The 13,177-nt window shown below is 36.7% G+C and overlaps 1 protein-coding gene across 1 annotated transcript in view; it reads right to left on the bottom strand.

Annotated features, from left to right (window-relative positions):
• The window catches only part of LOC145248948 (leucine-rich repeat-containing protein 58-like), a 33,425-nt gene extending 32,345 nt beyond the window's left edge, over nucleotides 1–1,080 (bottom strand). Inside the window, exon 1 of the mRNA XM_080110747.1 lies at nucleotides 332–1,080. Within this exon, the coding sequence (XP_079966873.1) occupies nucleotides 332–810 (479 nt within the window). The 5' untranslated portion in view covers nucleotides 811–1,080. The remainder of the gene's footprint in view (nucleotides 1–331) is intronic.
• Between the last annotated feature and the right edge of the window lie 12,097 nt (nucleotides 1,081–13,177).

Raw genomic sequence — 13,177 nt, 5'->3', positions numbered from 1 at the left:
TAAAATTATCCAAATGTGAAGATAATAAGTTGGTGCAAAAATAATATCGTTTTTTGATGTGTAAGTATATATATAAAAATGACATTATTTTTGCACCAACCTAATACTTAAGCATCCCTCTAACCTTGGACCGGACCAACCGAACTATTATTCGAAGACTCTAATTATTATTTGAGATTCTAAGTCGCTCAGACCCAAATGATTACGAACAAGTATTACTTTCAAACTATTGTGTATTTTCTGGCGACACTATTATCTAGTTATTTTATAGCACCACTGGTCTCCCATAGATTCATCTTGCAAAATCGAATGAAATAACAAAGTTACTCACTGGGTCAGTTCTTTGATTTGTACGGGAAGTTCTTTGATTTGATTTGCTCCTAAGTGTAAGTAACGGAGTTTTTCCAATTTTAAAAAGATAGGAGGAACGTCTACGAATTGATTGCCACTCATGTTGACCACTTCCAGAGTCTTCAAATTGGCCAGAGATTTCGGGATGTTCTCAGAGCAAAGGTGGTTGTTGCGGGCGATCAGAGTACGCAGCTTGACCAGTCCACCGATTTCCTCGCTGAATTGGAAGAGGTCGTTGTTACTAATGTCCAGTTTCACCAAGTTTCGAAAAGCGGCGATACTCTGACCGATGAAAGGCGATAGATGGTTGTAGGCGAGAGAAAGGGCCCGCAGTTCCGATGCTCTATTCAGCACGGGACCCGGAATGTCCTGCAACGAGGAATAAGATAAATCCTCGGCATATTCGCCACTAAAGTCGGAACTGCTAGAGTTCTCGGTGTCCGTAAAAACAGAATCCATCTTGGATTGTTGTTGTTTTTATTTTGGCGATGTTATTGTTGTTGTATATACGGTCAGATTTTTCCTTTATTTCATTCGTTTTAGTTTGTTTCGGGTCGTCTTTGAAACTTGGTGATTGCGACTTTACTGACCACGATCAGCTGCTTTTCAGTCGGTCGATGCGCCCGACCGTCCGTAACACGCGGCGGTACACGGTTCTCCAGGTCGGCCTTTCTTTCTCTCTCTCTCTCTCTCTCTCTCCGACGTTACATAAGATACTTGATTTGGAGGAAGAGGAAGAAGAGGGAGAGGAGGGTGATAATCGGGGGGAGGGGGGTAAGAGAGAGCGAGAGAGAGAGAGAGAGAGAGAGAGAGAGAGAGAGAGAGAGAGAGAGAATAAAATAAAATAAATAAAAAAACGATGGGCGATCGGCGTTAAGCCTGTATTATTTTATTATTTGCTCTATTTTCGGAGTCCATGTGTTTAGAGTCACCCCCTCCCCTCCCAAATCTTTACTGTCGAGAAAGGAAGAAAACAAAAACAAGTACCCTTCTTTCAAAAATGTGTAATTTTTTACATGAGTGAGTCGGTTACAATGCCGCATCCTAACATATTGATTACAAATTTTATGTTTAATTCGGTGCGGTGCATCATCGCCCCGTGGCCAAGTTAAATCCAGTAACGAGTTAAGAAAATCGCTGAGGGGGGCAGGAGGCACCTACAAAAAATGAAAACCAGCTTCCAGAAACGGAAAACGTAAATTTATTTATTTATTTATTATTAATAATTAGTAAAAAATGTTTTGGTGCTTGTCCAGAATTCCCCCTATATTAAAAACAAAAACAAAGAAAAATTTGTACGATATATGTACTTGTGGCGAAAAGAAAATATCATATTCCAAAAATCATGTAAATTGATCAAGTAATTTTATTTTTAAATAAGAAAATCGCTAAGGCTAACCTAGGAGAGACTGTCTCGTGACGCCATTTTGAAAAAGTCTCAAGAAACCAGGGAGATAATTCAGCATAATTCAGACTTGTGAGATTTTTATTGTACTGACTATGAATTCCCATTACTGGCTTAAAAATTATTTTATCTAAACTCCCCACACTAGAGCCATTTGTTTTTAAAGGAGACCCTCCCAAATTTATTGAGTGGAACACCACATTTAAGTTGCTAGTTAAAATGGGTTGTAAGAACCCACTGCATAAGTTATTTTACTTTAAAAAAATACATAGGTGGTGAAACTCTTTTAGCATTACAGGGAATGTTCTATCGAACAGATGAAGTGGCAGATACCAAATCTTGGGATATTCTACAGAAGCGCTATGGACACCCCTTTCAATACAAAGAGCATTCAGAGAAAAGCTCAAAAACTGGCGAGAATAGGACCCAGAGAATCCTTCAAGCTGAGGACATTCAGTGACTTTCTTACAACATGCTGCAGTGCAATGTCGTATATTTCTGGTCTGTACGTGTTGAATGACTGTGAACAGAATCAGAAATTACTTGAAAAACTTTCTAATTGGATCACAGATCGCTGGAATAGGTACATCACTAAGAACCTACCATACCCGAGCTTTCAGGAATTTGGTGGAGGAAGTATGAATAGCATGCAATCCTCCCTTTATGCCTTGAACCAAGCCGAAAAGGGTTCGGATAAAATTCAGACCAGAGCTAATGCACTAGCGACATCAGCAACCTCACCCAAAGGAAGAAACCCCATGATAAAGGAAGGTAAGAAATCACCCAAATGTAATGATTCAGAGACCATTATATTACAGCCAATGCAGTGCCACTGCTGTGAGCATGACCACTTTATTTACAAATGTGAAGAGTTTTGAGCTCTATTGCTTGACGAGAAAAGGAGTTTTGTCCTCGGCAACAATATGTGCCTTAGTTCTCTCAGGGTGGGCCACTTTTCAAAGGATTGTAAGAAGAAAGTTACTTGCAACATTTGCAAATGGGCACATCCAACACCACTTCATGAGGGCAAACTTAAGTGCAAGGAAGTTGAAATAACCGGGTAAGAAAATCAGTGCTACAACCTTGTACTGCAAAAGGATGAGCAACAACAATCATACATCTATGATCATACCTGTTTGGCTCTCCTGCACAGATTCTGAAAGTCCAGAAATATTAGTGACTGCCTTACTAGATACCCAAAGCAGCAACACATTTATCAATGAAGATATTTGTGAATGAATTAAGGTAAACAGTTCATTTGATTGAAGTTATCATTAATAGCCAGTCGAAATACAATAGAGAACTGCTGACGTATATTAAAACTGGAAGTAGGAGGGTATTTCTCACAAAAACAAATAGAATTGCCGCCTTCCTACAATTGAGAATACATCCTTCTGGAAAGAAATAATATACCTACCTGTAAAACAGCTGAAGCATGGGAGCACCGCATAAGTATAGCAAAGGAAATGCCAGATGAGTTAGGCTGTCCTGTTGGACTGTTAATTGGGTATGACTATGCAGGTGCGCTAAAACCAAGAAAGGTGATCACAGGGAAGGATAAAGATCCATTCGCTGTCAAGACAAATCTTGGGTGGTGTATAATGGGACCAACAGCACATCTGAACAACCCAGGAAACACAGTTGGACATTGTTACCAAATCTCTTCCAAAGAAATTCCACCTATTACTCCTACTTCAGTAATAAGAGCCTTGGAGATGGACTTCCATAATATAAATCCCAAAATCATGTGTCTCAAGAAGACGTAAAATTCCTCCAGATATTAAATGAAGAAATTCAATATAATAATGAGGAACATCTAGAAATTCAACATAATAATGAGGAACATCTAGAAATTCAACATAATAATGAGGAACATCTAGAAATTCAACATAATAATGAGGAACATCTAGAAATTCAACATAATAATGAGGAACGTCTAGAAACGTTTTTCATGCATGTCCCCATCTTCCAAAAAATAAACATTTGGCCGAAGTTCGTCTTAAACATCTGAAGACCAAATTTATAAAAAATCCAAAATTTGAAGAAGATTACATCAAATTTATGGAGCAAATCATCAACGAAGGAGATGCCAAAGAAGTCTGTGAGGCGTTAAATGATGGTAGCACATGGCACATTCCTCACCATGGAAAACCTGGGAAAGCACATGGCACATTCCTCACCAAGAAAACCTGGGAAAATCAGAGTTGTGTTTGACTGTTCTGCTAAATTCCAAACACATCATTAAATGATTACCTCCTGACAGATCCAATGCACTAGCTGTGCAGGTTCCGAGAACATGGTATCGCTCTTATATGTGATGTAAAAGAATGTTCCGTCACTTTCATGTAAGTCCTGAAGATAGAGACTTTCTTAGATTCATCTGGTGGAAGGATGGAGACAAAAAAACTGAACCGAAGGAATATCGTATGCAAGTCCACATTTTGGGTGCATGCTCATATCCGAGTTGTGCGAATTATAGATTCAAATATTTAGCCAACAAATATCAAAAGGAGTATCCTCTGGCTGCGGCATTGATCCAAAGAAACTTCAATGTGGATGATGGACTTATCAGTATAAAGACAGATGAAAAAGCAAAACAGCTGATAAGTGAAGCAAATGAAGTCTGAAAAGGGTCAACTACATTTACACACAAGTTCATATCGAACAAGAACGGACTCTTAGATGAAGTCTTGGAAGACAATTGTTGTTTATTTTTAATATGAATTCTTTTTATTTTGTACTATTCAGACTACCATTCCCATCTTAGTTATTTTTACGTTTTAGTCAATGTAATATATATATATATATATATATATATATATATATATATATATATATATATATATATATATATATATCAGGCTGACAAGAAAGTTCTTGCAGTTTTTAACTTTTAAATTCAGATGAACATATCTCGGCTCAAACAAAAATTTATTGATCAAAATAAGTACCACCAGAATTAACACACTTAACACGAAACAAGTGTATTTATGTAAATAATTAAAAATCTTGCATTCTGGTGGCAATGAAGTTGCTGAAGGTATTTTTGATTTTGATTAGGTTTTTGAAGCATTTCTCATGCAGAAAGTTGTTGAGATGCTTGAAAAAGTGGTAGTCGGTGGGTGAGAGGTCTGGAGAGTATGGCAGATGAGGTAGAGTTTTGTAGCCCAATTCATTCAACTTCTGCGGGGTCAGTTTAGCAACGTGTGGTCGGACATTGTCATTTTCTGTTGACTAATGCTGGGTATTGTTGTCGAAGTTTCTGTTGCATTTCATTCATTTGTTAATAATACTTCTACACCATAATGGTTTCACTTGCATTCAAAAGACTGTAATGGATGAGACCGGTCATACACCACCAAACAGTTAACATGACCTTCTTTTGGTACAACTCTGAGCATCGCCGGTTGTTGTAAAGAACCCACTTTTCATTGAAAGTAACAACCCGATCGAGAAATAGGTCGTTCTTGTTGCGTAAAAGAAGGGAAGATGACACTTCATAACATTGTTTCTTTTGGTTGTCGTTCAATTCGTGAGGCACATTTTTATCAAGTTTTTTGTCTTTTCAATCTCTTTCTAGTGGTTGGAGATCATTATGTGTGTTACATCTAATTCAGAAGCAAGTTCTCGAACAGTTGTGCGTGGATTGGTTTTGACTAGTTAATTGATCATTATGATCATTTGATAGCTGACCACTACGCTAATCATCTTCAAGATTCTTGTTGCCACCACGAAATTTTTTAAACCACCAATGTGCTGTGTGTTCAGTAGTTGTTCCTGGTCCAAATGCTACATTGATATCGCAAGCTGTTTCAGCAGCTTTTCGGCCTAGCTGGAATTGAAATAAGAAAACTGTGCGAATCTGCTTTTTTCCATCTTGTATCCAATGTTCTGAAAAGAGGACATAATTGTTATAAAACAATTGTAATTTAAACGATTAGATAGACCGAAAAACGCTCTTTAAAATGATATATAAATTAAAGGTATTATAATGAAAACATATTTGAAAAAGTACATCATTTGAAATCAAAATTAAAAATTCCGCAAGAACTTTCTTCTCAACCTAATATATAAAAAGGAAAAAAATTGACACTACAAAAATAAACAAAACATATATATTGATGTAATCATCAATTCAATAATAAAATTACATCAAAAGAGGTAAGAGATATAAATGCTTTTTATACTTAGGTAATTCTTAATCAAGCTACCCTCCTATTCTTAGATCTTATAGAATACAAATTCTATAAGATCTTATAGAATACAAATTCTATAAGATCTTTTTTGCAATTATTTCTTACTAGCCTGGGTGCCCGACGTTGTCTGGGTGTTTGGAGATGTGTGTTGAGCAAAAACAAAAATAAAAAATTTGTTGTAGGCAAGCAGGCTCGAACCTGTACAGCGAAGGAGGAAAAGAATGTGAAAAAAAAAAGTGATGTCTTTGTCGTTGCGTCCATCGCCAAACCGGAAGTGGCAACTGTTTTAATTAAAGCTAGACAATGGAATGACTTTCGAAAATATCAGTGAAAAAAGCGACCCCTCCTTATAGAAAAATGTCCAGTTGAAGGTGAAGGAATTAATGTTTTTAGCCAATTTTTCAATATTTGTCATCCGAAGGGTTGAGCTTCAAAACGATACCGATCTTATGAAAATCCATCGCCTTTATCGAAAGTTCTAGGCAGACATACAAACATACATACATACATTTAAACAGACAGGTGAGATTGATATAATAGAAAAAGATTACTTCTTCTAGTTTTACTTGAATTTAATTGTGTACATCTTCTCCAATGTCAAATGTATTGAACTCATATCCTCTAAAATATCATGGCAAACCCCCTAAACCTATTCCATGCTTCTTACATCCATTATTATTCCATGCAATAGTTATCCAGCTTTCCATCCCTCCACCTTTCTAATATTTACCTTCTATCCAAGATACCCCAATATTCTTTCTTAATGTGCTTATCATTAGATGAAGCATTTATTATTTTTTACCTAGCATCCCCTTTCCTCTTCTGATGAAAAGCGTTAGGCTTTGAAATACCTTGGTATGAAAAGCGTTATTGAATTGATAACTAAATCTATCAATGGAAGATTAGTTTTAAACAAAATCAAATAAAAAAGACAATTAAAATAATTGTTTTTGCTATCAGAATATAGGCACACATTTTTCCAATACCGATTGTGATACCCCAAAAAGTTTCGATTTTTCTGATTCTGTTTCTGATTAATCGTCCCAACACTACTTTATAATATACTTTTCTGTATGCAAACTTTGAATTTCTGAAGAACATTTGGTCAAAAGCTTTGAAATTGGCATATTAATTTTGAAAATGTTTTGAAATTTTGAGTTTGGAAAAAAAATGAACAGGAAAACTTTAAAGAAATTTGGTCACTGGAATCTAAATGGCCTATTGATAAATATTCAAGCATTTATTCGTAAATGTAGAAACAACAGAAAATGTTACCAAATCAAATAAATTCAAACCAACTTTATTAGCAAAAAATAGCAAAGTACAAGTTACATAAAAGTCAGAAGATTTGTATACTTATATACCATCCAAATGTTTTGTCTAAGGTGACTTTAATCCTGAATATCATAGATATTGTCACTACCTTTAGGAGGTTGTTCCATGGAACAGAATCGGAATTTAGTTTTCTCCCACTGCAAGAACTTAGACACCAGGGTCGGAAAGTGGCATTGAGAAGTAAGCGCCCCAGAAGAGAAGCACTCTGACTTGCAAAAAGTGCCTGGGAAGCTCCGTCGGCATTCTCCAGTGAGAACGCTTCTGGCAATTAACAATAAACGAACCCCTTCTTAAAGAAAGACGGCAAAGCCTGGGAGGGTGGGCCTCCTAAAACTGTACAGAACTTATTTCCCACTACAAAATCAACTGAGACCGGATTATTACATTTTGATTTTGGGGGTTCAGGATGCAGTAATTAAACAGAAGTGATTATAGTACATTTTTTGCTTGATTTGTAGAGATGATGGCTTGGTGTTGGAATGAAAACTTCTCAATAAGTATATATTAGCTGGGTGCAAAAGTTTTGCTGATTTAAAATTTCGTCTTGAAAATGAAAAACTATGTTTTTGAAAATTTTTATCCATAACAATAATGACCTGTGCTTTATTTAACTTAATTCTATCTTTCCATGAGCTCATAAATATCTCGCTTGGAAAATTCTTTATTTTTTAATGTGAAATATGAATCAAACTTTTCTTCAACTTCCTCTCATGATGTTAATCTGGAACAAAATAACAGAGAACTCCGCCTTTCTTCAATAACAAAGAAAAAACAAAAACTTAATTTTTCACAAACTGAACAAATACAAAGGATTATTATTTCAACCCTAGATTAAAATCAATACAGTTAATAAACACCGAAGACACTTTTAACTGTAAGTAATACAGGGTGTTTTTGTTTACAAACATGGGATTAGCGATCTGGCAAATTACAACAAATCTGGCAGCATGCTTGCATTTGCTTTATTCCAATTGCAAATAAAGGAGCGATAACATGCAACTGCGATAGTATGTCTTCCTTTCAGCTTTCTGATAAAGGGAATCTTCAAGTAAGCAATCTGGATTGTGTTTACTTCCAAAACTTCTAGAAACATGTGTAAATGTTATTGTTATGTAGCATTTGGCTAGGGCCAACCGATACATAAAGGTTAAAATAAAATCCCTTTTTAATAACTTGATAGGTGGACTTCGAATGTTGATAGACCACTAGTATGAATTAAAGAAAAAGAATTCGCAGTGTAAATAGAAAAAGTCGGATGATCGTAATTGTTGACAGGTTACTGGAATTCGCATATTTTGCACGGCATTCTACGGCAAACAATGAATGGAATTTCCTGATGACAGGTGAATTATCGGCACGTGCAGAAGTAATCGTCCGACTAAATAAATAAAACAAAAACATGCTAAGGACTCACGTGGAAGCCGAGACCTAAATATTCTGTTAGTTATATGTAAATTAGCTCTAGGACGCGTGACGTCAGAAAGTTGAGCTGAATGCCATATAAGGAACAGACGCGCGACAGATAACAGAGCTAGCAGAGAGAGGAGAAACAAGGGACAGAACGTGGCTAAAGACCGGATCGTTGAAACGTCAATTTCCCTCCTCAGATCACTGTGAGAACACTGTTACTATCGCTGTGAACTTCAAAACCACCAAAAGAAAAAAAGACGAACTGTTTAAATTGTAAATATGTATAATATTGTAAAATATAATTTTATACAAAAACAAACGCAATTGTGACTTACGTCTTTAATGCATATTTTTAAGTTACGGCTGATCGTTCTAAGTTGTCAACCGATTTGTTTTCAGGTTCAACGTTGTTATGACATTTTTGACAATTGACGAGAGGCAAGATAAGGAAAAAGTGCCAGTCTAAGGTGAGATAACTCACTAGTCTTAACTCGTTGTCATGACAACCGCTTAGTAAACAGGTGAAACCACGGACGATCGACGTAATTAAAACTGCTATGTGCCACAACCAGGGGGTCCTACGAACTACTACGATTCCCAACCTGGGGGCCACACCACAATACAACATAGTATTAATTGGTGCTGTGACCAGGTGGTCATGTATACATATTTTTTGTTTGTTGTTTTGTTCTTGTAGTTTCGACAGATTTTTTTTTTGTTCCGGATGCGTAATTCAGTGGAGGGCGGTACAGAACGTCCTCGTAATAAATAAAATAAAAAAATCCATATTTTGGTAGGTGCTCAGGGAAGCACGAGATAGTTATAGAGAAATGGGCAATCTCTGTAACTAATATGGACAGTTGGAGGACGTGTCCATTGTGTGTTGACCACACGGGGGTAAATGGGGTAGAATAAATAAAACCGACTTGATTACTCTTGGACCAATTAAGTATAGTCATAGAGGCGGTAAATTAATTAAGAACATTTGATGTGAAATGGTGAAGGTTTGGGATAGGATTTTTTTTGTTTTTGTGCTACCTAGGAGTAAAGAAGATTGTCCGTAAATCCTGAGATGTAAGTAGGAGGCAGATGGACCTCGATTTTGTGTTTTATTGTTGTTCGGCTAGGAGCCGTGAAATTATCGACCACGAGTAGTGTCGACCGGGAGCAAAGGATGCTCTGGAAGTCCCGAGATGGGTACGAAGAAGCCATGGGGTCATAAAGGAGTTTGACCTTGAAGAGCGCAGGGTAGCGCTACATGGCAGTTTTATTGTTGTATTTATTTAATTTTGAGCTTATCGATTTATCGTAGGACAATCTTCTTGCCAGTGGGTAGCGTATGTATTCCCTCCTTAGTTTAGTTAGTTAGTTATTCAAAATGTATGGCTTTGCCATACATTTTGATAAAAAAGGGGTGGAGGAATGTTAAAGAGCATCTCTCCTCTCTCTCTCTCTCTGGCTCTTTCATACTCTCTCTATTTTCTCTCTCTGTGTCTGTATTAGATAGTAGATCGAGAGAGAGAGGGAGAGGGTGGGAGGAGGTCAGAGAGATATTTTTGTAGTTAATCCACGTTGCAGGAAGTGACGTTTCATCTAACCGGATGTCATGTGATGCTACGTGGCAAGGTTGGTGAAACGTTGAGTCTCTCAGAAAATGCTGAGCTGAGCAGAAATCTAAAATGGTTCTCTCCTAAGTAAGGGGGGAGATGCGCGCCCCAGACGTGGGACGTGGTAGGTACCCACAGTGGAGACCATCGATGGCGGCATCTGCAGATCATGCCTGGGAGAATAAAAGGTTGAAAACCCAACATCTGTCTTCATCTTGTGTATTCCGGCGAAAACAGCAAGAGAGCTCCACCCAGATGAAGACTCTCCCAGAGCAACGGAACCAGGTATGAATCTTCTTTAATTCAAACACATAAATATACAACAAGCGTCCTAACTACTAGACAAACGGTTTAAGGGATCTTGGCTCCCGTTCTCTCGTCTCTTAACACTCGTAATATCTCTCTCTCTCATCGTCGTAAACTTCTTCTCTTCATTAGTAAAATGGACACGTCATCACCAGCGTACCAGTATCCCTCAAGTAAAGTGTCCAAGTCAAATCCTCTTCTTCTCCCTCCCTTATGTAACATTATTTTGCTACAAAATTGTTATTAAATCATAGTGATATTATCTTGCATTTAATATTTTATTTATTAATAGCTCAATTTGATATTTAAAGTTTAAATATGAAATATTCAGCTTCATTTTTGTTTTTGGATATCAATTTCTATTCGAATCGATCTGAACTACATAAATTTGCTTTTATATTATTACCTACTAGAGAGCTCCTTACAGCCGAGCTTAATCTTTTCCGTTTGCAATATGTTTGGTAAACAATTTATACTTATCTCAACCAAAACCATTCCAAGTTCAGCAAGAGATAAATTTCTGCATCAATTCATCAGATGTCTACATATTTTCATGAGAAATTTCAGAGGAAGAATTTAGTATCATAAGATAAACGTAGGAATTGAAGTCATCTAGGAACAGTGCAACCAACCGGGACACACCTAACAACACTCCATTATTAATTAATTAAACAATCAATGAGAGCAGAAAAAATAAGAAGAAACCAAATTGTATGGACAAAGGAAAAATGACCTTGACCTTCCAAATAAACAGTTGTAACATAAATTTGAGTATGATGTTATCTAACTAATCTATTATATAAAGTTGTCTGCATGTTTGTATGTTTGTATATCCAGCTAATACTTTAAACACACACACAACAAACACCCTACAAAGATAGCATTTATTTTAATCAGCATAACCCCAGAAAAATAATATCTAAAATTTATAAAAATAATTATTTATGCTTTGGGACTCAAATGGCCATTTGTATCATAAAATGCTAGTAAGAATTAAACAATTTTTTTTTTTTATGCTATCATGATTTTAATACAACTCAGAAAATGAGTCAGCATTTTTTCAAATTGAAAGACACTAATTGCAGGATTTAATTTATCATTAATTATTGTCATTCATCTACAAAGAAATGAGGTGAGAAAAATTTAGTTTTAGAACTCGGGAAGGGGGGGGGGTGATCCTTAATTTTATTTGGCGCTTTTAGTAACGATCTGAAAACCTTCTAAGTTTTACTTTTTTACTCCTCATGTAAAAAAAGGAATTTTGTGTGTGTGTGTGGGGGGGGGGGGTGAAAAACCTAACCCTATTTAACGATATTTATTTAGTTTTTTTATGGTCCCAAACAATATCAGGTAGCTCTGCTAGTCTATTATATAAATGGCAGTTGTTTGTGTGCATGTGTGTTTGTATCTCCAGCTAAAAGGCAAAACCTACAAAACAAAGTTGTTATATTCTTAATCGGCTTTGCCCTGGATGAATAATAATAAGTTAGAACCAAATATTCATTCTCGGAGGGTCAACTGAGCCAAGTTTCTTCAGAGAGAGTCAGCTTTTTAGTATGTACTAATGCTGACTCATTATTTGATGAATTTACAGGATGGAATGATAAAAGTGTCGCCTAAAGAAAACAACACTACAGCTTTATTTTAAAACTTTTATTGAAATTAATCAAATCAGGTAACTTGATTATGTAGTAGAGATTATGTAGTCTATTCAATGTAGCTGCTTTCAGCCTCAATTACCATCTCAATATGGGCCTGGAACTGGGAGCAAGCATTTATCCTCAAGCACCGGCAAGAGCTCAGTGAATATTTGGTGGATGGTGGCGATCAGGCTGGCTTTGATGTTGTGGGAGGTCATGTTGGTGATGTTCTCAATGTATGATCAAATGAAGTAGTCCAGCGAGTTCAGTACAGGGGAGAAAGGGGAGCCAGTAAGAGAAGGGTACAAAGTTGTAGCACTCCTTCTGAAGCCAAGCCTGGGTCTCTTTGGACTTGTGGGCCGGTGCCGAGTCCTGCTGTCATATCCAAGGTCTGCCAGTGGCCACCTGATTTCACTAGGGGATCACCCCACTTTTCAGCACATCTAGGTACACTTTGGTGTTGACTTTCAAGTCGACTTCAAAGATGTGAGGTGGCATGATGTGGCCCTCACTTGAAACCACACCAAAAACCATAACTGTGGTTGGAAACTTTGTTTTCATCACTCTGTGCATGTTCCTATTATTCATGGCAATCCAACAATACATTTTAAGGGTGCTGGCAATGGTCCTGTTATAACCTGGATCGGTAGAGAGTATGGGTGGTACAGCAGCACATCTCCAATCTCACTCATTGAACATTGTGTCACTTTCAGACATGATAGAAGGCTCCTATCGCTCTTGTACAAAACTGGCCAATTAGTAGATGGTCTGCAACAAAATGATTGAATTCATTATTTATGATTACGGTTTATGATAAATTTTAAAATCTATCTTTATTTTTTTCTTATGAAACACCTAAATCATACATTTCTAAATTTGAGTGTTGGTACACCACGGCTAATATTCATAAAATGCTTAGGGTTCAGT

The sequence above is a fragment of the Euprymna scolopes genome, chromosome 27, assembly GCF_053919585.1.
Source record: "Euprymna scolopes isolate OS-2025 chromosome 27, ASM5391958v1, whole genome shotgun sequence".
Classification (NCBI taxonomy): Eukaryota; Metazoa; Mollusca; class Cephalopoda; order Sepiida; family Sepiolidae; genus Euprymna; species Euprymna scolopes.
The sequence above is the reverse complement of the archived record's forward strand: the minus strand, read 5'-3'. Positions and strand labels throughout refer to the sequence as shown.